General features: G+C 41.8%; 3 protein-coding genes and 1 pseudogene across 4 annotated transcripts in view; 3 read left to right on the top strand and 1 right to left on the bottom strand.

The window, feature by feature from the left end:
• Positions 1–3,457, top strand: part of LOC110043220 (monocarboxylate transporter 13-like) — a 5,828-nt pseudogene extending 2,371 nt beyond the window's left edge. Inside the window, exons 2-4 of the transcript XR_016208100.1 lie at positions 305–864; positions 1,563–1,936; positions 2,733–3,457. The product of XR_016208100.1 is annotated as a monocarboxylate transporter 13-like (transcript). The remainder of the gene's footprint in view (positions 1–304; positions 865–1,562; positions 1,937–2,732) is intronic.
• Positions 3,458–4,711: 1,254 nt separating this feature from the next.
• LOC110043163 (UDP-glucuronosyltransferase 1A5-like) lies at positions 4,712–15,567 on the top strand. The gene is made up of 5 exons (XM_089292649.1): positions 4,712–5,262; positions 10,586–11,192; positions 12,238–12,444; positions 13,316–13,604; positions 14,348–15,567. Exons 1-5 carry the CDS (start codon positions 5,119–5,121, stop codon positions 14,628–14,630), a joined length of 1,530 nt encoding a protein of 509 aa, XP_089148775.1. The 5' UTR covers positions 4,712–5,118; the 3' UTR covers positions 14,631–15,567.
• LOC110043160 (monocarboxylate transporter 10-like) lies at positions 12,611–21,637 on the bottom strand. Its single transcript, XM_020748591.2, has 4 exons — positions 21,378–21,637; positions 17,856–18,451; positions 16,403–16,772; positions 12,611–15,805 (listed from the first exon to the last, which is right to left on the bottom strand). Exons 1-4 carry the CDS (start codon positions 21,559–21,561, stop codon positions 15,618–15,620), a joined length of 1,338 nt encoding a protein of 445 aa, XP_020604250.2. The 5' UTR covers positions 21,562–21,637; the 3' UTR covers positions 12,611–15,617.
• Positions 21,638–21,707: 70 nt separating this feature from the next.
• LOC110043158 (monocarboxylate transporter 10-like) lies at positions 21,708–27,325 on the top strand. The gene is made up of 4 exons (XM_020748586.2): positions 21,708–22,014; positions 24,010–24,581; positions 25,383–25,752; positions 26,939–27,325. Exons 1-4 carry the CDS (start codon positions 21,843–21,845, stop codon positions 27,274–27,276), a joined length of 1,452 nt encoding a protein of 483 aa, XP_020604245.2. The 5' UTR covers positions 21,708–21,842; the 3' UTR covers positions 27,277–27,325.
• The last annotated feature ends 356 nt before the right edge of the window (positions 27,326–27,681 follow it).

Raw genomic sequence — 27,681 nt, 5'->3', positions numbered from 1 at the left:
GACGTCCGTCAAAAATACTCCGCTACGCGTCGTATTGTCAACTTTCTTCGCGGTGTTTGGACATCTCTCCAAACACAGTCTTTCGTGTTTGATGTATTAGGTAGAATACCGCAGTTTTTCAATGCGAGCTTACAGTTTCATAGGAGCTTTTACCTAACATTTGGGGGCTACAAAGCTCCATTCCCGTCCCAGTTCCATATGGAACCATGATAAGTTTCTGGGTTAACTTGACGAAGAGAGATGATGAGTTTTACGTACTCTAGCGTTCTGAGAATTAACACAAATTATTCCATTTGTGTTGCAGCGTGGGTGTCATCCATTGCTATGGGTGTGGCTACTTCTCTTGGTCCCATAACGGGCGGCTTCCTTAATAGATTCGGGCTGCGAATTACTACCATATTAGGATGCGTGTTATGTTCAGTAGGCATGGCAGCTGGTTCTTTTGCCCCCAGCATCATCATCCTCTACATAGCCTTCAGTTTACCCTTTGCTGTGGGAGTGTCGCTTGTTTATGTTACTTCGACGATTATTGTTACACATTACTTCACCAAAAGAAGATCGCTCGCTCTTGGGTTCGTAACCACTGGTCAAGGACTTGGGCAAATGATTCTGGGCCCTACTTTTCAAGCGCTAGTGGACGTTTTTGGTTGGAGGAAAACCTTCCGTGTTTTTGCTGGAATTTTGGCCGTGACATCTCTCAGCGGATGTTTACTTCGTGAAAGGACAACATCCAATGAACATCTTAATGCTCCTCGCAAGAAATTCAGATTAAATCTGTCGCTGCTAAAGGAGCCTACCATTTTTATATTGCTGTCAACAATACCATTCTTCGCAACTTCTCGCATAGTACCACACGTGCATCTGGTGAGTACTATACACAGCAATATGTTCTGCCAAGATTACTTACCTCCTCACTCTAAGGCTATATTGCACTAATGCAGAAGGTAGTCCTTCTATCCCCGTGGCTGTTGTGGTACTCCTTTCCATGGCGACAAGAGAATATGATGGCAATCATCTCTTGTACTGCTTCAACTGAGTTGATTTTAGAAACCAAAGGACAAGAAATACATAAAACGTGTTCAACATCGTTTCAAGCTGCGCATGTAGAGGGTAACACGTAGGTAACTGACGAACGCAATCATGTCCATGTTGCCCAGCGGGTGTACTTAGCCCTCCTGTCACTTTTTAGGGGGGGGGGTGGGTCCCTGGATTTGTTGTATACAGCTTACATCCCATCACCTGCTTAGTCAGGTTTGTATTTGTGTTGATTTAGTTGACAATTGACATGTCTATGGATGCGTTCCATAGGGTCATCTGGATCAGGATCAGGATCAGTGATGGAAGATCGTTCAGATCATGGCACATCAAAGGAACCGATGAATCCATTCCGCTGGTCAGGGAATCCGTGGAATTCTGATCCTGATCACCCCAAAGGAACGGACCCAGGGCTACATGTGTTGCGTGGATTATGCAACGGCTATGCACATAACGTCCTATAATGTCATGTTAGACTACTAAACTGCAGTCTAACGCCTTCAGTTGACACACTGTTATATTTTCAGATAAAATATTGCAATGATCTGGGTGTTACAGCTGGCAAAAGTTCAACTCTTTTCCTGTTCATTGGTATATCTGGTGCATTAGGTCGTCTTGGAGGAGGTTTTCTGTGTGATGTGAAGTACATAAACACAATTCGTCTCTTTCAAGCGGCCACCTTCATCATGGGAGCTTCAACAATGCTACTAAGCCTGGCACAAACCTATGCTGCATTGGCGGTTTATGCCATCGTGTTCAGTATGGCGGACGGGATGTTGGTGTCAACTTTTATGGTCGAATGCATGGAGGTTGTTGACGAGGAATCGAAAAAAGCCTCAATAGTTGGATTTATCATTTTGGGTGGTGCTGGCTTTTTTTTTGAGCGCTCCACCTTTATTTGGTAAGTGTGATGCGATTTAACAGTAGCACTTATAGTATATATGTGGGGAACAGTGGGGCGGTAGCCCGGGAGAATAGGGGGCGGGAGGCGGGAGGCGGGAGGTGGGAGAGGAAAGGGAGGGAAGCTGGAGTCCTAAGAGGAGGGGAATCGGAAGAGAAATGCAAAATGCTAATTTTTGTCATTTATTAAGCATTAAAATACTTTGGAAAACCTGAACCAAAATGTTATTTGACTTGCATTTAGGTTATTTTGAGATTTCTGGGTCGACGATCAAACAAAACTTCGCCCTTGGGCTTGAAAACTGAGGATTACTTCAGGTAAAATCGGGAACCCTTTTACGACTGGTACGTCGTATGTCATGAAATTTTGTCGCTTAAGCTGCCAAAATACGTGAGTAAGAGGACCAAAGTCTTTATACGAGCCAAGTGGCGAATAGGGGCGGCGCTCATAGTCCGGTTTCAGTAGCATGAAGCGACTAGGAGTATTTCTACCCCCCTTCTGCATGGATGCAACTCCATCACAGAGTTACCCCAGCATTAAATTCGCCGGTGCCCATTTATACACCTGGCTGGAGAGAGGCACCGTGAGAGTAAAGCGTCTTGCCCAAGAACACAACACAATGTCCCCGGCCAGGACTCGAACCCGGACTGCTCGATCTGGAGGCGAGCCCACTAACCATGAGGCCACCGCGCCTTATGATAGTACCCCTTTCATTGCTTTCAGTGTCATGTCCATCCTTGCCAGAGTTAGCTAGAGTTGAAATTTTGATCTTGCATTCTTCTTGTTGTCCTTTCAGGGCTTATGGCTGACAAGTTCGGTAACTACATCGGCGCGTTTTTAATAGCGGGTGGATTTGGAATCGTTGCGTCCATCATTCCATTTTTTCTAATTTGTGTTAAACGAAAATCAGAGGAATACGCCGATCATGATATGGAAATGGAATTAGACCAGGTTCAAGATGAGGAGATTGCTGTCGACGAACATGAACTAAAACCCATAAGTTTCTCTCAGGTTTCGACGATTGTGAACTGTGGAGATCGTCAAAGAAAAGCATCTTTCATTATAGCCATGGAGAAGCCTGTTTATTAACTATCAATATGTTTTCACTATAAACTGTCGCTTATAAGTCCCCCCCCCCCCTTACTACCTATAAGACCCCGCTTATTGGCCAATCTACTTAAAAAGCAAAAATTCATCCGGTTCTAAGCCCTCTTCTAGCTTTCGCTGTTTTGAACTTGTTTTATTGTGTTGTTTTAAAGCTTAATTAAAAACCAGGAAATGAGGAACCTGTTTCGATCAATAACTCTTTTCGAAACGGTTTTTTATTCTGGTTATAAGCCCCCTCGGATATGATCTCCTCTGTTTATAAGCCCATCTAAAAGCCCTTACGAAGATGTATGAGCCCAGGGCTTATAAGCGGTAGTTTACGGTATATATTCAGTGGCACGCGTGCGAAGCATTATGTCAAAATCAGGGATCAGGGATCATCGCAGCCACGACGTAATAAATAAGCTTTTGTAAGACGATGTTTCTAGTTCCTGGCCAATTTTAGTCTGCGTAGCAAGCGTTTCTGTGGAGTTCTTTTTTTGGTTGTCGCCACATTTTCCGCGCAGGCAAAACACCGAAATCTATGATCCCATTCCTCGGGCTTTCTTTGCACCCAAACCCCACGGAAACGCTTGCTACGCAGGCTAGGCCAATCCATTCCACCAAAATTTTGGGAAATTTTCATTGGTCAATGGAACAGCCTTTGCCCACATTGAAATGTTTCAAAACGTTAGCGAGGTATTCCCAAATTTTCAAACTTTTCCCTCCCGTTGCAAAATTTCAGCAAGTTTTGGCTGAATAGAAAGCTCCCTAGACTTTTGTTCGCTTCGTAACGTCACGCGCAGATCCAGTGAAACCTGTATTACTAGGCGGACTCCCTATTAAGCGGACACCCTCTATTAGTGGATACCAGTTGGGTCCCTAAATTTTCTTCTAACATTTGCTATAAAACAGAATTGCGAACACCTCTATAAAGCGGACGCAGACACCATTATTAGGCCATTTTGTTGGATAAAACTGAGCGGATACTTCAAGGGCTTTTTACTTCTGAGAGTGGTCGCAGACTCCTTAAAATTAGTCAACGATGTCGTTTTACATACAGCCAAGTAGAATATTGACCCATTGACTGACTGGACATTGTGTCATGAGCAGACTGTGTCCTCTTGATGACCCCAGTTTTACAAATTGCTGTGCACCATATTTTTGTAGACTTGTTACAGTTAAGAAAATACTGATTGGACGTTTGATTTTCAATATCCTGCGATCAGGCGTTTTTTCCTTTGTTTTAACCGGCGAAGATAAAAGAAGAAAGCGTGGAGGGAAACTGAAGATCGCAAGTCAAATTATGTACCTGAATATAAATTGATGTGCGATAAAATGTGGCTACAGTCAAACCTGTATTAAGCGGACCCCATATTAAGCGGACACCGTCTATTTAGCGGACAGCAGTGCAAGTCCCATTTTTCTTTTCCCACTTTTACTGTAAAAAATACCTGTATTCAACGGACACCTCTATTAAGCGGACGCGGACACCTTAAACTTGACTTTTGTGGTCATTTCTATTGTCAGAAACCTGTATCAAACGGGCACTGCAAACAGAATACATGATGTTTTTGTCCATGTTTTAGTAGATCGATCATTTAAGCTTGCCAGCGAACTGAGCCGTCAACGAAATGCAATATTTTGTCATTCGGTTTTGTTTTTACAGAACCTTTTGTTCTTGTTTGATTTTGTAAACCTTCACATGGCTCGATCAATACAGATAATGTTGCTGTATACTTAAATCGCTTTACCCCATATACTTGTCATTGTTTATGAAAATACGGTGTTTCAGAGTTCTCGACCGTTTACGAGAACACCATTTGATCCTTTCAAGGTCTTTTGATACTGACGAATATTAATATGACCCTTCGAATTCTGAGGGAACCTGTTTTCAACGGACACCCTGTATTAAGCGGACACTAGCAAGGGTCCCGGGGGTGTCCGCCTAACACAAGTTTGACTGTATAATTCAATAAACGTGACGATTTTGAAAGGGTTAATGATTAACTATTGTTCCACAATATATCCTGTTTTAATAGGACATATCAGGTCACCATAGTTCAAATTGCGTGACGGCAACACAAACAGGAGAAATGGCGTTGCTCTCGCTGCTTACATTGTTACTAGTCGTTAACTCGGCTTGGTCGGCCCGGATTGCTGGCTTCCTTACCATTGGAGGGTCACAGTACATGAACATGAGGCTTACAATGGAAGAACTGGCTTCTCGCGGCCATGAGGTACAGAAACATCATTTTAATATGTATGCCTTTTTATGCCCCAAGGAAAGGCAATGTGGAGTGTATCAGGGAACGCTAATCGTAAATTTCACTTTACTGATGTGGGTTAAGTCCTTGTCTTGGGTATCATACTAGGTATGAAGCATAATTATGTATGTAATGGAGTTTTATTGTTGTCCTATCAATTTTTATGACTTTCATGCTGAGTTGCTCAATAGTCGGCGAAAAACAGACTTTGACCCATCTGTGAATGGTGTTATTATTCGACGTAAAACGGGATTTATTGCATCGTTTGAAACATGAACGAACACGGGGATATCGACAGCAGACACAACTATTTTGGGCTGTCACTCTTTCCTGGATAGGTTGTGCAGATCGTTAATTTATTGAGATTTTTTGGCGGTGTTAATGGTCATGTCAATGGTCACGAACGTTGTTCCTCTCAACTTGAGGACAGAGCAGTACAGTAAGGCTGAAAATCACCTAAATGACCATAAATGGGCCCAGAAACCTCACCGGAACCAATGTAACACACGCTTGAAGCGGGTTGGTTCATTGTTTTAATCATATTCCTTCGTATTGTTTAGGCTTAAGAGTATAAACGTTTTTCCCATACAAAACCCTATACTTTATCGCAGTATTTGGACTGTCGCGTAACCTGAGAACTAGTGTATGCACAGGAGAAGCTCATTTGCGAGCTTGTGCCACCTGTGTCTACAGCAACTGAGGAATTCGCGTTTATTGATGGAAAAATAAATGAAATAGCTCCTAAATATGCCAGAATAATTTCAGCTTCCACATCGAGCTTTACCGAGAATTCAAAAGAAAGGATATAAGGTATGGGTCGCACTTGGGAAAAGTTTTCATCTTTGCCGGCTAAAAAACCACAAAAATTTGAAACTGCAACCGGGAAGGAAAACTTTTAGACAGGAACGGAGGGTCGCACTGACTGACATGGCTATCTTTAAAACGAGGAACGGGGAATTGGGGAATCGGAGAACGGGGAATCGGAGAACGGGGAATCGGAGAACGGGGAATCGGAGAACGGGGAATCGGAGAACGGGGAATCGGAGAACGGGGAATCGGAGAACGGGGAATCGGAGAACGGGGAATCGGAGAACGGGAAATCGGAGAACGGGGAATCGGAGAACGGGGAATCGGAGAACGGGGAATCGGAGAACGGGGAATCGGAGAACGGGAAATCGAGGAACAGGGAATCGGGGAACAGGGAATCGGGGAACGGGAAACGGGAAATGGGAATGGGGAACGGGGAATGGGAATGGGGAACGGGGGATCTTTAAAATGGGGAATCTTTAAGATGGGGGAATCTTTAAAATGGGGAATCTTTAAAACGGGGAATCTTTAAAAGCGGGAATCTTTGAAACGGGAAATCTTTAAAAGCGGGAATCTTTAAACCGGGAAATCTTTAAAAGCGGGAATCCTTAAACCGGGAAATCTTTAAAAGCGGGAATCTTTAAAATGGAGAATCTTTAAAAGCGGGAATCTTTAAAATGGAGAATCTTTAAAAGCGGGAATCTTTAAAACGGGAAATCTTTAAAAGCGGGAATCTTTAAAATGGGGAATCTTTTTTAAGCGGGAATCCTTAAAAGCGGGTGATTTCTTGTCAACCACTGTTTCGACTTTCCGTCCTTGTTCCTGGTTTCTGCGATAAAAACGACTCCAAACGACCCTTCCCCTATCACATCCTGTTCGCCGAGATCATTCCACTTAAACTGTGGAAGACCTTCAAAGCGACCGATTCTTTCTTCTTTAAAGTGAATGCAATGGGCACTTTAAAGTTTTCTTCGCATGACCGCATGGCGCAGAAAGAGGTATCATTAAGCACACAATAAAGGATTATACGCGAAATTCGTCGTCACATCGTTCGGGCATCGAGCATCGAATTACTTTATTGCTGGTTTTCAGTGTCACGCCGTTCAAAATAAATCAAAATAAAAATCAAAACAGTTCAAATGATAAAGTCCCGAATCTTGAAGAGAAAGAAGGTAAATATGCAAAGACTTTCGCCAAGATTTAGGTCACAGCAATGTTTCTTACGCAAGATATGCGGAGAATTTTTTTTACCCAAATTTATAGAGATTTTGATGGAGACACCATACTGGCGCCCATCCGGATGGCAGCGCGCCGGAAACCAACAGAAACATCTGTCAGTGAGGTTTGCTACAAAAGCGTAAATTTATCTCTTCAGGAACTCAAAAACATTTTAAAAATAATACTTTTTCTAATACATGAACTGTTCAGATAGCCAAATTCCCCGAAATAAGTCACTCTTTTAACCAACATGACAGCTTTCTTGCCTGTCATGTGAATGCCGCGTCACGCAAAAGCTTAGAAATTCAAGCGTAGTCTATTACAAAACCAAGAACCCACTTGGAGCAAAAACTTGTATGAATATTAGTTTTCAGCTGCTCTTACACATCATGAAAGTAAAATCTCAGGATGATTAATAGTTTTGTAGTTTGAATTTTAGCGACGTCATGTGAAAACTAGATTTAGGGGACTGTTGATTTATCGATTAAATGACCAAAAACGTGTTTTCCCTGCCATATATTTGTCGTTAAGTCGTAAGTCCTTCCATTAGCACATGATAAGGCTACGACAAATATCGATCGCTGTGAAACTCAATTTAAAAACGTCACAGTCCGGAGATAAGATAAATCCAGGCGGTTCGATTCTTTGGTCGGTCTAGCGGATCTCAAAGAGTGAGAATCGAGATTTGAACCGCTCCACTATCCCGCTAAACCAATGTGCTTTAATAGCGTGCAATATAATTACAATGAATAAATACCACAACTGTCTCTGTACCTGTTGAGTTGATACATGTGCCAGAATAAATAGCTTCCGGTGGGAAACTGAGAGATTCTCGTTCACTTTTAAGTAAAGATTAACGCTATTAAATATTCCCCATTTTAAAGATTCCCCGTTTTAAAGATTCCCGCTTTTAAAGATTCCCCATTTTAAAGATTCCCCGTTCCCCGTTCCCCGTTCCCCGTTCCCCGTTCCCCGTTCCCCGTTCCCCGTTCCCCGTTCCCCGTTCCCCGTTCCCCGTTCCCCGTTCTCCGTTTCCCATTCCCATTCTCCTAAAGACCGCGAACTAGAACTGAACTTCCCGCGCGTATCGTTTTTCATGTTATGCTGACAAGCGTTGACAGTTACCCATTGTTTGGCTCGACTTTTCGAAAATCTGCCTGCCCCACCCAGGCACTACGGCGTCGCCGATTCGCAAAGTTTTTGCCAAAGCGAAAAACCTGCGGTCGCACTAGGCAAACGCCCGCGATGGCAGATTTCCACCGCAAAGTAAACAAATTCTGGCAAAGATTTCCCAAGTGCGACCCATACTAGAGAGAGGATTATAAGATCAAGCTGTTGGTTATTTACATACTGGTGTTGCCCGTACGGACAAAAAAAACAAAGCCGATATTCTTTCGGTATCGTTCCGAGCAAGCTTGGTTAGTAAAAGACTTATTACACGACTGTAGGTGTTTTAACTGAAAAAAGAAACTCCCTAGTGATGAATCACAGACTGAAAAGACACCGTCGCCATCAGCTTGGCTGTCACGCGTAACACCATGTTGTGAATAAAGATTTGATTCAATTAAGTCACGCATTCATTTTCGCCATAAAACTCCTTCACCTGGTTAGCCTTCTACGCAGCCAATCTTTGGGCTCGTCACGAAATCTTCCTCTGCATACTGGAGGTGACTGTTTGTTTTAATACTAGTTTAGCAAACAGGTAGTGGATGGTGTTTGTAAGTTAGCATGTTTAGAGAAGAGATAGAGCCATAAATTGCAGAACAGAACAACTTTGTGGTACATGGTACACGTAAGGCTTGCTCTAAAATTACTGTTGTACGATGTCAGGGGCACCCAACGACCGTTTTCTCTCGAATGCTTTTAAACGCTGTTTTAGGCTATCTGGAGTACTTTTAAAGCTCTGTAGGTTAATTTTAGATTGCGCTATCTGTTTGGTTATTCTAGGGGAACTTGAGTATTCTGGAATTTATTAGGGTAGCCTGCGTAGCAAGCGTTTCCGTGGGGTTTGGAAGCAAAGAAAGACCGAGGAACGGGATTTTCGGTGTTTTGTCTGCGCGGAAAATGGGACGAGAGCCAAAAAAAAAAGAAAGAGGGGCGCTCCATTTTTCGCGCTGTAATTCTTTGCTCCCGAACCCCACAGAAACGCTTGCGACGCAGGCTATGATTAGGGCTTTTTTGTCCATTTCCCGAAAACCTTAGGTCTTATCGCCTTTCCGAAAATGATAGCTGACCTTTTCTCGGTACCTAAAACGACATTTTTAACAATCCGAAAACAACAGACATTAAATTTCTCACATCACGAAAGTTCGAGGTGACAATTCTATTAAGAAAATCAGAGGGGATTAAAGGCCTTCCGAACAGATAATTTACCGAAACGATCCGTTGGGTGCCCCTGCGATGTATCCTTTTAGTAGTTACTAATGACTAACAATGTTGTATCTTTAGGAACAACACGTGTCCTTTTATTTTGACAACAACTAAACGTATTAAATGCCGCATCCAGTCCTAGTGTTTACGTCATGTTACATATATTTGTATACAATCTACTTTGGGACTACGTGTCGCTGTAAAAGTTACATTTTTTTAACCGCGACGTAGAAAGGCATAAAGTAAGCTTGCTCTGATTCAGTAAAATAGGAATTGCCATACGGAAAAAACTGTTAACAGACCTCGTTGACGGCGGCCTGTCGCTCTGAAAAAAATTAAATCACCGAGTTAACATATTAGGCAAAACGAACGTATAAGCCATCAGATAACGGTAGGGCAATATTTTACTGGTTCAGAAGCGCACAAATTACCACACAGAAAAAAAAAAAAACAAAGGAAGAAGCATTTTAAAGACAAAGAAAAAACGCATTAACAGTCAGTTGACCTTCCTTTTCAGGAATAGCTCTTGTTCTGAAAATAAACGAAATACTTAACAAAAGTGAATAAAAATGCTATTATCGCCACACAAAATGATCATAATTTAGAATAAAAAGTACTTAATTGACCAACACTAAACGCGCGAAAGCGCAAAAGCAAACGAAGAGAAAAAAGCAAACAAGCACACTAAGAGAAGAAAAACGTACTTACACCAAGAAAGCTAAGATGACTTAAGTTTAGAGGTGAACACAGCAATACTAAAGGCATTTTGAATCCCAGTGCTGAGAGAGCTAACTAATTTGGGGTTTTGAAAACTGAGTGAGAATTTCTCTACCTTTGTCTCACTGTTGGGCAAACGGAAGGAATTTTTTGTTCAAGTATTGTATTTATGTATGACCATTAGGTTGTACTGGTTGTGCCATCAACCCAAAAAGTCAAACCCAGTGAGAAAGTGCCACACAAGATTTACCAAGTGCCTTGTACACCTGACTTCTTGGATGAAATGATACGGCTTGAACTTGAGGGGAACAAAGTACAATTGATGCTGAAAGCAAGTGAGGTGATGCCTACCATGTGTGAAGGTCTATTAAACAGCACAGAAGTTTTTGAAGAACTGCAAGACTTTGACCTTTTAGTTCACGACACTGCTGCATTCGGCGCTGTATCACTTGGTGAACACCTTGGTATTCCAAGAGTGGAGATTATGCCTGTTTCTCCAAACAACCTATTTGCTTCATATTTCCATGCGGTACCCATCCCAGTCTCTTATGTTCCAGAACTAATGACGGGATTTTCTGATAAAATGACTTTTGTGGAACGTGCCATCAATTTTGGAGTATACGTTGGAGTAAATCTCTTCGTGTATTTTGCGATCGATAGACCAATGAATGCTCTGAAAGTCAAGTACAACATCAAACCTGAGAGAAGCTACCTGCAGGCTGCTCGCGATACTGAACTGGTTATAATTACAGCAGATTTTGCTTTGGAGTATCCTCAACCTCTATTACCAGGTATGAAAAGTTCATGGAAAAGCAAGTATCATATCATTGATTGTGTGGTTTATTCCATGGCATTGTACGCCTGTAATGTATACACAAATGTTCAAATAGTAAACGTTGCTAGATAACTCAGTTCCCTGGAACAGGACATTGACCCCCGGGGGAATCTCATATAAAAAGAACCGGGGTGCTCGTTGTACCGTCGTCGTAAGCAGTTTTGGTGCCTCTTAGGGCCGGTGTCCAGCCTCAAAAGGTCCACAGCAGTAGCTTTTGTAGTACCTTTCAGGGTATTGAGTTGAAAAAAAATGTGATAGGAGATAATGTGTTGTTTTAGAGTTGGTGCCTCTTAGGGATGAAAAGAATTTCAAGCCCCTGCACGCCCACAAAGCAGGTGGTAGCCCTAACAAATGGCGTAGCTTACAGGCAGGAGGTAGCCCTTGCAAATGGCGTAGCTCACAGGCAGGGTGTAAATCTGTAAAAAGCTGCAAGTTTAAAACGGCAATTCAATCTTTCTGCGATTTTGTTAGAGCATAATACTACTTTTAATAAGTAGAGAAACAATAGAACTCGTTATCTGAAAGAAATTTAGTTCGAATTCGTCTGAAATAATTAGATTATCTAGGGGTGGTGAATGGTCCTTCCGAACCCATTGGTCTCGTGATCTCGCACTCTCGGTTTTTAAACACTTTGAAGTCTCGGTCTTGCGATCTAAAATAGTCAAAAATGTCTTTGGTTCCCAAAAAACAACAACAACGCTAGTCTCGCCTTCTGGCAAAATTTGCCATCCACCGTCCCTAAATCTCGAGCTTTTAAATCTCAGTAATTGTTACAAGAGATTTTAATTATATTTCTCGTAGAGAATCCATGCCTCGACCCAACATACCAAGGATATTTAGGTGACCTCTGGCCTAGTCTGTCCGCAGGTCCTCTGTTTTGTCTTGAGTTCGTCGAGATCGCAAGGAAAACATTAAGAATAAAAATGAAACGTTTGTGGACAGACTGCTGCTGGCTTTTGCTTACCAAGGTGAAATGAAGTTGTTGGGATTATATTCAACAGGCAACGTGATGGTTGGACCACTGAGTGTCAGAGATGGTAGACCCCTCCCTCCGGAATTAGAGAAATTTGTCAGCAATTCAGGGGGCCATGGCTTTATTATTGTTTCCTTTGGATCAAACGTGGCTTCAATTCTTTCACGAAAGGCGGTAGACATGCTAACTGCAGCATTTGGAAAGCTGAAACAGAAAGTTGTGTGGAGGCTTAAAGGTATCAGTGTAATATATAAAATCAAGCAATCAGTCGGCAACTCCATTTCCACGTTTTACCTTTTTCTTCAGGGAAAACGGTGAATAAGTCAGTTTTTGGATCGAACAGTCTTTTCATTTGTTTATCTCATGGTATTTCCGTCCGTCAGCCGGTCTGCTGGCTGTCGTTTTTTTTTTTTTTGAACGATATGTTTTAATGTCGACGAAAATCAAAATCTGTATTGTATGAAGTCTCAATCTTGAGCATTTGGTAAATTAAGCTCTCACTCTGCTAAGTTTTGCGTAATCTGTTAAACACGAAATACCAGGTTTGACCACATTTCCAAACATCGAGAAGAGAGTTGAAAATACGACGCGTAGCGGAGTATTTTTGACGAACTACGAGGTGTTTTTGAAATGTGGTCAAACACTGTCTTCATTGTTTGATATATCTTCTCAATCGAAGCTAAAACTAAAGAGAAATCCGAGAAAGAAAATTGTAAAAATCTCCTCTAATTAAGATCAGATATCCAACCAAGATTTACAAATGTCCGGAGTAGTGTGGACAGGGTCTTTGGCCCCGCTGGCGTTTTAGTGTGGACGAAACAAACATTTTGAAAACGGAGCTTTACGAAAAACCGTGACGTCACGATAAACATGTGATTTACCTGCCCGAGTTTTCCTCAAACACAAATCCAAAATGGCCGCTGATTGTTGCGTTTTCAAATTTCTCCAGCGTAGTGTGGACGGAAAAAAAATTGATGCGTTTTTAGAGTGAAACCTCCATTTTCAAATTTCCTTGGCGTTGTGTGGACCGGGCCTGTAATTTAATTTTGATTAATTATTTATGAATTTGAGGAAGAAAGACCAAGTGACTTTGTCCTCTCCTGCAGGCTACATTCCTTCCTTCCTTGGTGCAAACATCAAAATAGTGGACTGGTTACCTCAGAATGATTTACTGGCTCACAAGGACATCAAAGCTTTTGTCTCCCACGTGGGACACAACAGCCTTTATGAGTCAACATACCACGGAGTTCCGTTAGTAGCTTTCCCTCTGTTTGGAGACCAGCAAAGTAATGCCAAGAAAGCACAACATTTTGGCCTTGGTTTAGCAGTGGATCATAAAACCAGTAATACCCAGCAACTGTTTGAAACAATCGAGCGTGTTATTACTGAACCAAGGTAAAGATACCTACTAATGTTTCGTAATATTACTGTTGTAGTTCGTATAGTGCGATCGTCCGGGTGAGGGTAGTTCTGAAAGGAACTGCTGTTGGTGAGTGAGTCTTAAAGCCAATACCATCATGGCTAAACTGAATAATCACTTTCAACGGACCAGACTTATAGCACCATCAACTGACATGCACTTTTTTTTTCTGAATGGAATTTTATTTACAACTTGAGCACTTACATTACTTACATTACTGATGTTATAATTACATTTACATTTACAATATACATGCTACTTATACTACTTATACTTACACTACTTGTACAATTTTTTTCTTCCTCAAGTGTTTAGAAGAAACTGACTAATCACTTTCAACGGACCAGACTTATAACACCATCAACTGACATGCACTATTTACTTGACTCCGAAGATGGCTACCGCTCAGGTTGTCGAAGCGTCAGTCACCAATAACAGTTCTTTTCAGAACTACTCTCACCCGGACGATCACACTATACGAACTACTGATACTCCTGGGTTCAAAGCATTTACTACGTTACTGTTGCAACTGAGTAAATAATCTTTTGCCAATTGCAATTTGACACTTCGCACTTCGAATATTTTACAAATTATTGTAAATGCATGAACTGTTTGGCTCAAGCCTATCAAGCTTAACTCACGGTTTAACTGTTGAACCTAAACATGATTCACAGGTCAAATAATTTACTAACAGTCAAGTTCTCCACTTTCCCTTTAGATTCAAATCAAAGGCAATGCATATCTCCGGTCTGTTAAAGGATCGTCGACGAACACCGCTTCAAGAAACCTGTGACTGGATAGAGTATGTTCTCAGACACGGTGGAGCCCGGCACTTCAGACCTCAAGTGCTCGACATCCCTTGGTATCAGTATTACTTACTTGACGTCATCGCTTTTATTGTTGCTATAGCTACCATGGTTGTCGTGGTGATACGATTGGCTTGTGGATGCCTGTGTCGTGTGTGCTGTAGAGAGGGTGATAGCAAAACTAAGAAGGACTGAAAATTGAGAACATTTATAGTAGTGTGCAGGTGTTATTTTAGTAAAAAGTAAACTGTTTTTTTATGCCTTTTTTTACTGTTGCAACTTTATTGAAGTGGCAACAGGCCTCTGTTAAGTAATGACAATTTAACTCGAGGAACTTATTCTTCATTGAAAAAAAAATTAATTTTGCTAAGAAAGGACATGGTATACAAGTAAGTCCTACTTTCCGGTCAATTTTTAGGCATTCTCATATCATAAACAAAAACCGTTACTGTGTATTTCATAGGAAAACCCAAACTATGTCCATGTAGTGTTATAGTTTTTATCTATAAAATGTTTGACACCTTGGGCACATTTTATTACTTGGAGGTCAAGTGCTCGACAACCCTTGGTATCAGTATTGCTTACTTGACGTCATCGCTTTTATTGTTGCTATAGCTACCATGGTTGTCAAGGTGATAAGCCTGGCTTGTAGATGCCTGTGTCGCGCGTGCTGTAGAAAGGGTGATAGCAAAACTACGAAGGACTGAAAATTGAGAGAACAGGCCTGTTGCAACAGTTGATCACAAGACGTTTATGTTAAAGAGCCATGTAGTTTTTTGATCCTAAGAGCTAATTTTTGGTTTGTATCGAGGATTTCAGCGGCGTTCATTTTGCACGTTCATGGGTCTTACCCGGGTTTTTTTCTACACGATATTTTTGAAGAACACTTCTTTGTTTTTTTGAGTTTTTAACGATATTTTGTGACGCACATATGATCATTAAGATGAAAATTGCGCTGTTTAAATTTCAAATACTATTGTCCATAATATTCGCCTTGATTTTAAAAATAATTTCTATTTACAAGGCTAAAAAAGTTAAATAGTAAAAAGAAACACCGAACGACTAGGCCATCTTCAGGGCAAGTAGGTAAATACACAATTTTCAAATACTATTACTATTAAAGTTCCATGTATGAATATGTAACTATAACGCGTTCTTCTACAGAGCCAGCGTTTCTGAGTCCTAGCAAGCAGAAACATTCTGAATTTGACCATCCTCTTCCATAGCTATCATCTCCTGATCACTTTCATCGTTTCTGTTCTTGACTTTAATACAGAGCAGGACAAATGGAAGGACCGCACAGAGGAGAAGCACACCGCCGGCCAAATAAAACGAAGGCGCATAGGATTCTAACGTATCGGCGAGAAAACCTTGGGGGAGAACAAATTTCATATATAAGGAAAAAAACCGAGAAACTTGAAGAAAGCAAAGCCAAAACTCTGTAGAAATACAAAACTGGCACTAGTTGTATAAGAAATAGCAAACAATTTCCGTGTTTCTATGGACTTGTAGAAACACGCGAGTGGAAGTTTTGAACGGTTTTCACTTGAGGAACGAAAGTAATTGCATTGGCATTGGTTTTCCTTTTCTATGCTTAATGATTGGTTAAAACGAGGTTCACGCCACTTTCTCAACCAATGAGATGATAAAACAAAACCAGTCGTGACTTGCAATTACACGCACATCAGTTTCCCGCGTTTCGCGCCAGCTACGTGTATCTGCTTGGAGATTTGACTGGACCGATTGATGACCTGGGTTCTTGTGACTGACCAAAGTGGTTTTGGTTTTACGAAACTTGGTTGAAAACCGCGCATTAGTTTGTTGAAATTTTCACAGCAGTTCAGTTCAGTTTTACGCCAGTCAAGCAGGCCTAGCATTACGTCATCCCATTACCTGTTTTCAGTTTAGGACTCACAGGGATGAGGAAAGCTTTGATGAGCAGTTATATGTAACGTAAATAAACTTACCGGCCAACGGGGGAGATGAAAGTACGGAAAAAGAAGCCAAACAGCTCGCCAGACCAAAAGCGGATGCCCTCCTCCGCTCATCGACACAAGTCAAAAATATCAGGTTGCTTGTGGAGATGCTAATACCAGCTCCCACACCAAAAAACAAACTGCATACAAGAAAATGAATATAACTCCGGGCCAAAGGGGCAAAAATGATAGATAGAGCTGCAATGAAGTTACCAACTTGAAAGACATAGTGAGGGTTGACCCATGTTAGATCGCACACACGTCCTGCTAATAATCTTGCGATGCACGAGGAAAAACCATAGAACATCAGTAATTTTGCAGAATTGTCGGGAGAGATGCCCTGTTCTTCTGAATATTTCACCTGACAGTCAAAGAATGATACATCAGATTAAAGGAAACATTTCTACGGGCTTTACATTGTACCATAAGCTGCCACCAAAACAGCTCAGGTTTGTACTGTTTCTCTGGCATGAAGCAACTAACCACTAAACAGTATTGCTAAATTTGAGATAACATAAAATCATGTCTGTCTGTCTCTAGACTCCCCGTGTATGCTAGACCATCGCAGCTTACCTGACATAAACGTGTCGCCCCTCTTTCCCTTATCGTTCGAGCGTGACACGAACAAACACACGAAATGAAAACGGGCACGCGCGCTTTCTCACCCTCGCTACACGTTTTCTTCAGGAATTTCCCAGAAAACGTGTAGCGAGGGTGAGAAAGCGCGCGTGCCCGTTTTCATTTCGTGTGTTTGTTCGTGTCACGCTCGAACGATAAGGGAAAAAGGGGCGACACGTTTATTTCAGGTAAGCTGCGATGGTCTAGCATACACGGGTAGTCTAGAGACAGACAGACAGACATATTTATCTCGAATTTAGCAATACTGTTTAGTGGTTAGTTGCTTCTCAAGTTGAGATCCCGTTACTTCCCCTGGATAGCATGCTAGTCCATCACAGATTACTCCTCGGCAATCTGTCAAGTTTCCCAACAATTCACCGGTACCCATTTACACACCTGGGTAAAGAGAGACATTGTGAGAGTAACGTCTCTTACCCAAGAACAAACCACCATGGTCCCGGGTTTGAACTCTGTCTGCTCGCTTCGGATTCCACCGCCCTAATTATTTACGCCACCCAGTTTCCCTTGTAGATAATGCGCCAAGATTAGCTTATAGAGGCCTCTGATGTTACTGACGTGACCAACCATTAGGACAAACTCGTTCCCAGGCATTCTCCTTTGGCCAAGGAGAGAAAGCCTGGAAACGAGGTTGACATAAGGATAATTTCAATTCGCTTTGGTGGATCCAAAGATGCGGCTGCCCCCTCCAACCCTCACCCAACCTCCTGATTGAAGCAAAACAGGGTCACGTCCCGTCCCTTCACACCTTCGCTTCATCCACCACGGCCCTTTACCGCATTACTTGATCTGCTGCTTATTTACTTGCCAGGTGCATACGAGTGATAGCGCCTCCAAAACGATCCATCGCTAAGGCCAAAGCAAAGACAGTGAATGCAGGCACTGTCCATACTGAACAGTCCACTATGATCTTAGTTTTTCTTTCTTTGCGAGAGCCCTCTTCTTCCAGCTGTGAGTTGGAGTTATTTGGATTGTCTAGCTCCACATTAGGATCAAATGTTAATGCTGGAATCCCACCCACAAAGGCAACTCCTGCCAGGAATCTGAAAGTGTTGTCTAAACTGAAATTGTCCAACAAAGCTCGAACAACTGGTGCTAATACAAACAAACCCAGGCCAGCACCAGATGTTAGTATCCCTGTGGCAAATGGTCGCCTTTTGTCGAAATATTTTGCAACCACAAGGAAACTTGATGTGCGAATGCAACTAGAACCAAAACCAAACAGTAAACCATATGTGAGGTAGTGAATGATGATGCTGTTAGCAAATGATGATAAAACAAGTCCAATTGCTGATGTCACAGCTCCAATCATGCTGACATAACGACAGCTAAATTTCTCTGACATGCGACCAGCCACAGGACTGGCAAAGAAAATAAGAAATGATTGCAGTGAGCCTATCCAAGCTGTAGAGAGAGAAAGAAGTGATTAGCAACGGTGTAATATTTTACTGTCTACTTCCAAGACTAAGGACCATTCATTTTTGCGGGGTTAGGGGGAAGTGGCTGGTGGGATTTAATAGATGGGCCCTGCAAGATATCACAACAACCCTATTTATCAGAAATTTTTAACCCTGGACCTCCATCATCATCACAACATGGTGTTATGATGCCAATAGTGCAAGACCCTGGACCCCCTCATGATCCTAAATTGTTAAGACAACCCCACACTGCCCCCCCCCCCCAACCCTAAGAAAAATGATGAGTAAAATTAACTTAACCAAGTAAACTTCATAACAGATAAAGTTGTAGTTTTAAGTGATAGTGATTATGGTACTAATTAACTGTTTTGGGGGCATGCTCGTTAGTGGGGTTGACTGTGTTTGCAAACAAATAATTGCTGGGGCTGTGTTGAAACTTTCCGTAAAATGACAAAGAAGAAGGTGGGGCAGGGGCATCTTACTGTGAGAAAATGTAGATTTCTAGAACTTCAGAAATGCTATATATTTCTGCACTTTTATAGATGTGACAATGCACGTAATGGTAAAATTATTATGTGAGTGACCATTCCCCTTACAAAGAATATTTTTTGGGTCACCCCCCACTGAATCCCACCAGTTCTCCCCCTTAACTCATACAAAAAAGAACAGACCCTAAAGCAAAGGTAAAAGTTTGCCCTTTGCATTGAAAGGGGAGCTTCCTGCCAGAATTGAAGGGTTTCGTGCAAAAAGGGCATATGTGACATTTTGGACCAATTTTTATTTTTTGCAGGATCGAGCTAATTTTTGGCAGACTGAGTTGTTTTGACATGAAAAGCATTGTTGCGTAATTGTTTTTGTTGATTTGCACTTCGTTTTCGAGAAATAACGTATGCAAAAAAAACCCTCAGTTTTCTGAGCGGCATCTTTTGGAGCGAATCCTTCCAAGGTGGATTTTGATGCGGCACAAACTTAAACGGTTACTTTTACCAGCTTCGACAGCATGGTTTTTTTTACATAGATGTTTTGATTTTTGAAAGAAGTAGAGAAATAGACCGGAAAAAAAATTGACCAACCTGGTATCCCACCAGTATCATGACAAAACAAACTCCCATCTGGCCAGTTCAGCGCCTTATTCGCTTGCGCTAAGGAAGCAACAGTAAGAGAGTTGCGTAATTATATGAATAATAAAACTAGCGACAAATACCATGCTTCGGTGACTTCATCCTTTAGCAAAACAAAGGTTTCTTTTGTTTTTTGCTCAACAAAAGATCTCCAAAAGATACCCTTGGAAAACTGAGTTTTTTTGCACGCGTTATTTCTCGAAAACGAAGCGCAAATCAACAAAAACAATTACGCAACGATGCTTTTCATATCAAAACAACTCAGTCTGCCAAAAATTAGCTCGATCCTGCAAAAAATTAAAATCGGCCCAAAATGTCGCATACGCCCTTTTTGCACGAAACCCTTCAATTTTAATTCTCAATTCTGTCAGGTCCCCCTTGATGGGCTGCTTTTGTTATGATTATATTCTTAAGAACCCGTGAAACTGGGGTCTCAATGCTTTTACGACTACAAAATCCTATGCATGTTAAAATCAGTTTTAATATATAAAAGCTAAACAATTTTAAACCTAAGCTATGTCTCTAAAGCAACTACATTGTATAAAATATAATTTATATATAAAAAACTGAGTCATTGATATCTTTATATCTGGTGAAACAGTCTATATGTTTAAAGTAGTGATTTAAAAGAAGTTTCTGAGTAACTGCATGTCCTTAATCTTATCTGGAAGTTTTTATTCCAGAGCCATGAGACTGCCACAGAAAAATCTCTGTCTCAGAAGGTGATAATGTTGGATCAATTACCATACTTCGCTACAAATAACCTCAGATGTCAACAGATGACTTGCTAAAGACTGGCAAAAGTCTCTGTTTACTGATTGCTGATTACTGTATAGATCACATTTATTGGTGGCAATTGTGTAACCACAGGGTTAGATCCTCTTCGGTGCAATGTGCAGCTAAATGGGTGAGTATGAGACAGAGCTGAACGCAACAACAACAACACATTAAATCGAGCAACATGGCTGTGAGCACATGGCATGGCGCAAGGGCCTCTGAGGAACAATGGCTTATGTTGTAGCTTACATCACATTCAGGACAATGCTAACAATCACAATTTAAATTATTTACACCCTGTTCAGGGAAGTGAGGCCAAAAATTACACCCAGAGTGTCCATCAGCATGTCCTGGTGAACACCTTCAACATGGAAGGAGGTCCCCCAAGGTAATACCTATAATCACTCTCAAATCGAGGTGTGCTTATGTTGGCCCACGAAGTGCTTCAGAAAAGAAGAAAGAAAATCGATTTACAGTTTATTGGCAGGCATCAATCTATTAGCTCCACACAGCACCAATCAGATCCTCTTGGGGGATGAATGCCGTTTCTCACACAAACAATGACTGCCGCCAGACATGTTTTTCCTTCCCCTCCCTCTCCCCTTTGGTCCAATTTAAGTTTCAGTCTTACTCCCTAAGACGCCTTTTGGTCTCTCTCTCTCTCCAAGCCATCTCCGAGTTTGAATCCAAGATGGCGCTCGCTTAATAAAAATGCGCACAAAAGGACAAGGAAAAAAAATACTCCTCATCAATTCCCTTCGCTGCACATATGTTAACAGAAGGATTTTCCGTTTTTCTTGCTTTACAATCCTGAACAAGACATTCTTTCTGCTGGCCTCGGCTCACACTGATTATGTAATGGTTATACTCTGTAGTTAAGATTCGGAACCGGACGTTAAGAGACTACTTCATTGTTTCCCAGGACCTTTCCTGGGACTAGGATCACCTAGTAGTAGGATGATTACCGTCCCTCAGTTGAGGGCTGATCAAAATGGTAACCTCAGTTGTTCATACCTGTTTCTTGCCTGCTGGAGTTAAACCTCTTAATGATCACTGGAAAAAGAACACCAAAGCTTGTTGCAAGTCCCATGTTGATAGTCTGACAAAGGGTAGCGCAACCACAAACGAGATAAGACCAGCCACTGTCCCGCTTACGTCGAGGGTGATTGGGGTCATTTTGAGTCAAGGAGAACAACATCGTCAACTACTCTGGCTCTCATGACCCGAACCATAAAAGTTTTTGTCTTCAGAACGATTGTCCAGCCGTTTTGACCGAGACAGACTGAAAACTAGCATTGAAAATGTCACGATACCAAATGATTGTTGCGTGACGGGCATGAAAAAAAAAAAAGATTTATTTGAACACAAGGATGCGATGTAGAGATACAACGCACACAGCCGGATGATGGCCCGTTAAAGCGTTTTATATTCGGAAAACCAGCCACTACTTTGGTAAAGCACAGGTTGAAACTGCTAACAATGGTTTTTTGTTGCATTAATATTTCTTCTTACAAACAAGACAGCCTTTGGTCGTGGTTTATTTGTTTCTGTGCGACAACTTGTATGATCTTGACGATTGGATTTACCTTTGCACTCGGTGTACTGTTACCAGTTTTCATGGACTCTTTCAAGGAAAACCGCGAGAAAGCAGGTAAGCTAAAATATTCATCGAAATAGCTTGTATGTTGTTTTGCTGTGGTAGTGTAAGTATTTCTTTAAAAGTTTTAAACTTATAATGAACGAACGCGAATATCTAATGATAAATCCGTTGGACGATTAAAATTTTCTGTCTGCCGGTTCCACGACTTTCGTTTTGTAACTATGCCCTTATACTGTCTATATACGTGTGTTGTTTTTTTTTTTATTTGTTTGAAATCAGAAGCTTGTTCAGTACTCTTGATAATACACAACCAAACTTCCGAGTCCGAGCTGGTGGCAAAATGATAAGTTATGCTCAATTAAACAATAGCTTTCTTCCTAATGCAAATATCGACCTAACAGGCTATTTCGTTTTCTTTTGTCCGTTAACAACAAATATTACTCAGTGCTGATATCGCGCAACGTATAAATCTTTTATTTTTTCTTTTCATTTTTTTTTTTTCAATTATATTTTTTTCAAATTTTTCAAATTTTGTGCGAAACCAGAGATGTTGCGGAAATAGCTTAACTCTGCTTGTGGTCGGTTCTTACTCCTGTTTCCGGAGCTCTATCGAAAATGTACACCACCATTCAGTTATAATTAGCCTTCGGTACCGGCAGCATTCTTATAGCTGACGAGTAATATGAACATTTCCGTAGAATGCTAGAAACTGTTGAGACTAGACTGGTCAGAAGTATAGTCTTAAGTATAAGGCGCCGTCTACGCTGCGCCGGAGAAATTTGAGAACGCAGCGTACCGTCACGTCCACACTAATCCGTCACGAAAACGGAGCTTTTCGAAAAACGCCCTTCAAACCGGAGGAGTTTGGAAACGCCGGTTTTCCGCTTTATTGTGGCATCATGATAATCATGTGATTTTCCCGTCCAAGTTTTTCTTGAACACAAATCCAAAATGAACGGTGATTGTTGCATTTTCAAATTTCTCCAGCGTGGTGTGGACGGGAAACATTTTTTAAATGCGTTTTCAGAATGAAACCTTCGTTTTCAAATTCCTCCGGCAGAGTATGCATGGACGAGGCCTAAGAGGGTCGGAAAAGTAATCTCCTTACGAGATTTGCAGTGCCTAAATATCGACTGTCTCGAATGCATTGCACGGATTTGAATAATCCCCAATATCTTGCACGGGATTTGTGCGTGATTGTTGAAATCGGGCTGCAAACGCACTCAAATTGCATGAAAAACAAAAATGTTCACAATAGGCCCTTTGCAGCTGGGGTCACGTGACCAAATTTTTTCTAAAAAAATTTTTGTATTATGCGGTATAACTTATGGGCTATAGCGCATCGAAAATACCAAAATGGCCAAGTTTGAGGCCCCAGGAATGAACGAATAAGTTTATAACAGTTTGAATTTTCGGAAAATTTAGAGGATTTGTATGGAAAATGTTGCTGGAGAGCAAGGTCTTGCTCTCCAACAACTTTTTGCGTACAAATCTTCTTATTCTTTCAAAAATTCAGACCGTGATAAAATCTCATTCTCTGATGATGGTGGCCTCAAACTTGGCCATTTTGATATTTTCGACATGCTTTTTCCATTTCTGGCATAGCCCATAATCTTATGAAAAGTAGGTCACGTGATGGCTTAGCTGCAAAAGGCCTATTCCCACATCTAATGAAACTGCTATAATTCCAAAAATAGTTATATTCAAAGCTTGCATACTCAGTCAAACAAAGATGCTCTAACAACAGTCTCAATCTGAGTAAAATCTAGCTAAAACTCATTAAAAGAAAACATTCTATAAAAAGTAATCATGAGCGTTTTGCCCGAAAAATAACATAATATTCGTAGCTGGAGGGGGGAGGTGGGGCTGCAGCCCCCTCCCCCCAGCTCGTACGCCTATGCCTGGACCCTACCATTCCGTCACGCAACACATGTACATCAAACAGGCAGTCTTTTCAATTTAGCTACGTACCCCACGGTCCAAAGCACAATAGTTAGACAGTGTCCAAGTTATTTCTTATATTTTTAATGCCTATCATCTTTATAGCATGGGTGAGCTCTGTTACCTTGGCAACATTTCTGTTCCTCGGTCCTGCCATTGGTGTGTTCGTCAACCGATTTGGATGCCGTCTGGCCACCTTCACTGGTTGCTTAACTTGTTCTGTTGCTCTAGCGCTCGGCTCTGTGGCTCCAAACATCATAGTTCTTTACTTGGCCTTTAGTATACTCTTCGGTGTTGGTAATACGTTCGTTTACATTTCTGCGCCGATGATTATAACCCAATATTTCAGCAAGAGAAGATCCGTCGCTCTTGGGTTCGTGACAGCCGGCCAGGGCCTGGGAACAATGATATGTGGCCCTGTTTTACAGGTGTTGGTAGGTGTGTTCGACTGGAGGAAAACGTTTCTTATATTCTCGGGTGTTTTAGGTCTTTCATCGTTGACAGGATGCCTTATAAACCATGGTAATCAAGAACCGACTACCACGTCGAATCAAGGCAAGAAGAACCACGGGAAATTCAGTTGTGATTTCTCTATATGGAAGAACCCGATATTTCTAGTGTTATTGGCCGTGGGTGGACTCAGTAACTTCTCACGTATGGTTCCTTATGTACATCTGGTGAGTGCCCCTTAACATTTTCATCCCAGGCCCATTCAAGCCCATATATTCAGTGGCGTACGCAGCCGGAACTTATCCCAGTTTCTGTGGTGTGAAGCGACCAGAAGTATTTCTACTCCTCCCCTCCCTAGATGGAATGCTAGTCCATCGTAAGGTTACCCCCAGCATTACGTTCTCACCCAAGAATACAACACAATAATGTCCCTGGCTATGACTCGAACCCAGATCGCTCGATCCGGAATCGTGCGTACTAATCATGAGGCCACCTCGCCTCCGCAATGTAACTTTTGATGATTTCGTGATATAACATTCTCTTTCACTGCTTATATTTTATTCGATGTCACTGCAAAGTTCTATGAATGAAAAAAAAGAAAGATCACGCTCACATGGATCACGGAGCCCACATGGCTAGGCTAAATTAAACAGTTCCTTGGAAAAGGAGGTTGCAGATTTCTTTTCCTTGGGAAGGCTCGGTCGTCTCAGTTCTTGGTTATGGGTTCTGTTATCAATATTACCTGGTTTGTGGACGGGAAGAGGAGGGGGGGGGGGGGGCGGGTAAAGGGCATGGCCAGGGTCCCTTGTTAAGTTTTGCGAAAGACATGTTGCCCGGGCATCTAATCGCTAATTGGAGATGCTGCTTCTTGAGGAGGTGAAAAATAACTGGAATATTCGGAGAAACACAAGAGGTATCCAGGGAGGAATTAAAACCACTCACGGATGAACCCACATGTGACCCCGGTGAGGATAGAGCGCATGTCATTTGTGTTAGCGTCAACACATTTTCCTTCTTGTTTTTCTTAGATAAAGCATTGCGATGATCTTGGAATTCCAGCCGACAAGAGCTCCACACTTTTCTTGTTTATTGGAGTTTTTGCGGCGGTTGGCCGTCTCGGTGCAGGCTGCCTCTGCGACATCAAACGTGTCAACTCACTCTTCCTTTACCAGGCAGCGGTGTTTGTTATGGGTGCCAGCACGATTCTCTTCTTACAGGCAAAGACCTACGCCTTCCTGGCAGCGGTGGTCGTGGTGTTCAGTGTAGCGGATGGATTGATGGTGTCAACATTCATTATTGTGCTTTTCAGGTCCGTTCAGGTGTCTCAACGAGCTGTTTGTCTCGGGTTCTGCATGATGTCTGCTGGTATTTTTATCGTTTGTAGCCCACCTCTGTCAGGTTAGTCGGTTTATTTCTAGATGTTACGCTAAGGGAAGGAATGGGAGTCCACAGCCCCTTGCCTAGTTCCTAGACCTCAATGTTTCGCCACGGTTCATCATTTTGGAGCCACGTGATCCGAGCGAAAAAGCAACCTCGATACCAGGTTCTTTCTCCTCAACAACAAGGGTGGCCAAGGAGAGAGAGCCAGGCATCGAGGTTGAGGAAAAAGTCGTTCATCTCAGATACGTGACCGAAATGAAATGATCGTGAAAACTTGAGAGAAAGACGTACAGAAACTTGGTAGCAAAGCCCAGTTAGTTGATACGCGGACTGGATCCTCTGGCCCCAGTAGTTTATCTTTTCCTTGGCTATCGCCGCAAATGTGAGCCGTGGTGGACCGTGGAGTTATTATCGCTTCAGTAGAAAAAAAGTGCAAACTTTTTGAGATCAGGGTCCTACCTCTTCCAGAATGCCTACAAATTGACAGACGCCAATCTCAATCTGGAACTCAGTGGCCACGGTGCTTTTAACCATTACAAAAAATCGTTAGGCACGCAGTTGGTCACTATATACTCACCGAAAACCTGTGGGCTCTGGTGACGAGATCGGATAAGAGGCGAAAGATCACATATATACCACGGAAAGTTAAAGTGCGATCCTTTGGGATGATCCATGTCAGGATCAATGATCCAAGATCATTCGGATCATGGTGCACCAAAGGAGCCCATCAACCAGTGACCAGAGTGGATTCATTGGTTCTTTTGATGCATTATAATCCGAGTGATCTTGGATCACTGATCCAGATCCAGATCACCCCAAAGGAAAGCACCCTTAGTTTAATAAACTACAGATAGTTCAAAAAGTACTGAAGTAACTGGTCGTCCTCTAAGTGTCTCGACGGTTAATTCCATGCGAGATCACAATATCCTTCAAGCGAAAGATGCCTCTCTCGGTTTACACACCACCGTCTTAACAAGTGCCCTCGCGCCTTTGAGTTTTTTTCTTTCTCTCTCTCTCTCTCAAAAAAAATAAAATAAAATAAATAAATAAATAAATAAATAATAAATAGAGCTGCTAAGTCGAATTATTTCCTAATGGCAATTAGAACATTTTGACATCTCATAAACCTGTTGCCACAGCAACGATGGTATACCTAGGCTCTAACTAAAACAATAACAGACTCATTATGGTTTGCTTAACCCAGGTTACATGGCGGACAAGTTTGGGAACTACATGGCCGCGTTTCTGATGGCTGGAACTGTTGCAATCTTTGCTTCTTTTATTCCTTTTGTTCTTCGGTGTGTTGAACGCAAAAAAGACAGCGACAATCATGTGGCATACCTTGAAGAATTGATGGACAAAGATGAGAATGTGCCAGCGACAGGCAACACATCTAAAAGCAAAGATCCATCGAAAATAACTTATCACATAGAGTTGGAATCGCGTGATCCTATAAGGACGAGATTGGTCCGCGTCTCATCCAAGAGACCTGTTTCTTATATGTGCGCCGTTGAAAGTCCGTTTAGCCCCATCACTCTCTAGACTACAACTGTAAACAGCTGAACATAATCCCAAATTTTAATTTTAAAAATATTCGAAAACGTAACAGCACCCTTGAAAGTGTTTAGGCCTTTCCTCAGATATGTGGATATTTTTTTGGGATATTTAAAGAAGTTTCATAGATATTAAGAAAATATGATATTTAGAGAATTTGGAGAATTTAGAATATTCATATTTTTTTGGCTAAGCCCTGTGTTTTCTTCGCTATTTCCTTGAACCATCACTGAGTTCAGTGATTTTCCACTTGAAAAATATGCTCTAGTAATGTCATATCACTAAGGCCGCAATTTTCCAAAATGGCGGATGCTGGTAACATTGAGGCGCCTGAATCTTCTTCCTCCACTCCTTTCGCTAATTGGTCCAAAATCAGTTCTGCTGAGACGTTTT

The sequence above is a fragment of the Orbicella faveolata genome, unplaced genomic scaffold, assembly GCF_042242905.1.
Source record: "Orbicella faveolata isolate gen_17 unplaced genomic scaffold, um_ofav_v1 contig_24, whole genome shotgun sequence".
In the NCBI taxonomy this organism is placed as follows: domain Eukaryota; kingdom Metazoa; phylum Cnidaria; class Anthozoa; order Scleractinia; family Merulinidae; genus Orbicella; species Orbicella faveolata.
This window is presented reverse-complemented; position numbering and strand designations above follow the sequence as displayed.

Excerpts from the sequence above, each read along its gene's own strand:
- LOC110043163 (XM_089292649.1), top strand. The coding sequence starts at position 5,119 with ATGGCGTTGCTCTCGCTGCTTACATTGTTACTAGTCGTTAACTCGGCT. Across the intron at positions 11,193-12,237 it reads TCCTCAACCTCTATTACCAG|GCAACGTGATGGTTGGACCA; the intron begins GTATGAAAAGTT and ends TATATTCAACAG. Across the intron at positions 12,445-13,315 it reads AGTTGTGTGGAGGCTTAAAG|GCTACATTCCTTCCTTCCTT; the intron begins GTATCAGTGTAA and ends CCTCTCCTGCAG.
- LOC110043160 (XM_020748591.2), bottom strand. The coding sequence starts at position 21,561 with ATGTTGTTCTCCTTGACTCAAAATGACCCCAATCACCCTCGACGTAAG. Across the intron at positions 16,773-17,855 it reads CTATCACTCGTATGCACCTG|GTGAAATATTCAGAAGAACA; the intron begins GCAAGTAAATAA and ends TTTGACTGTCAG. Across the intron at positions 15,806-16,402 it reads TTCATCTCCCCCGTTGGCCG|GTTTTCTCGCCGATACGTTA; the intron begins GTAAGTTTATTT and ends TTCTCCCCCAAG.
- LOC110043158 (XM_020748586.2), top strand. The coding sequence starts at position 21,843 with ATGGTTTTTTGTTGCATTAATATTTCTTCTTACAAACAAGACAGCCTT. Across the intron at positions 22,015-24,009 it reads GGAAAACCGCGAGAAAGCAG|CATGGGTGAGCTCTGTTACC; the intron begins GTAAGCTAAAAT and ends TCATCTTTATAG. Across the intron at positions 25,753-26,938 it reads TTGTAGCCCACCTCTGTCAG|GTTACATGGCGGACAAGTTT; the intron begins GTTAGTCGGTTT and ends TGCTTAACCCAG.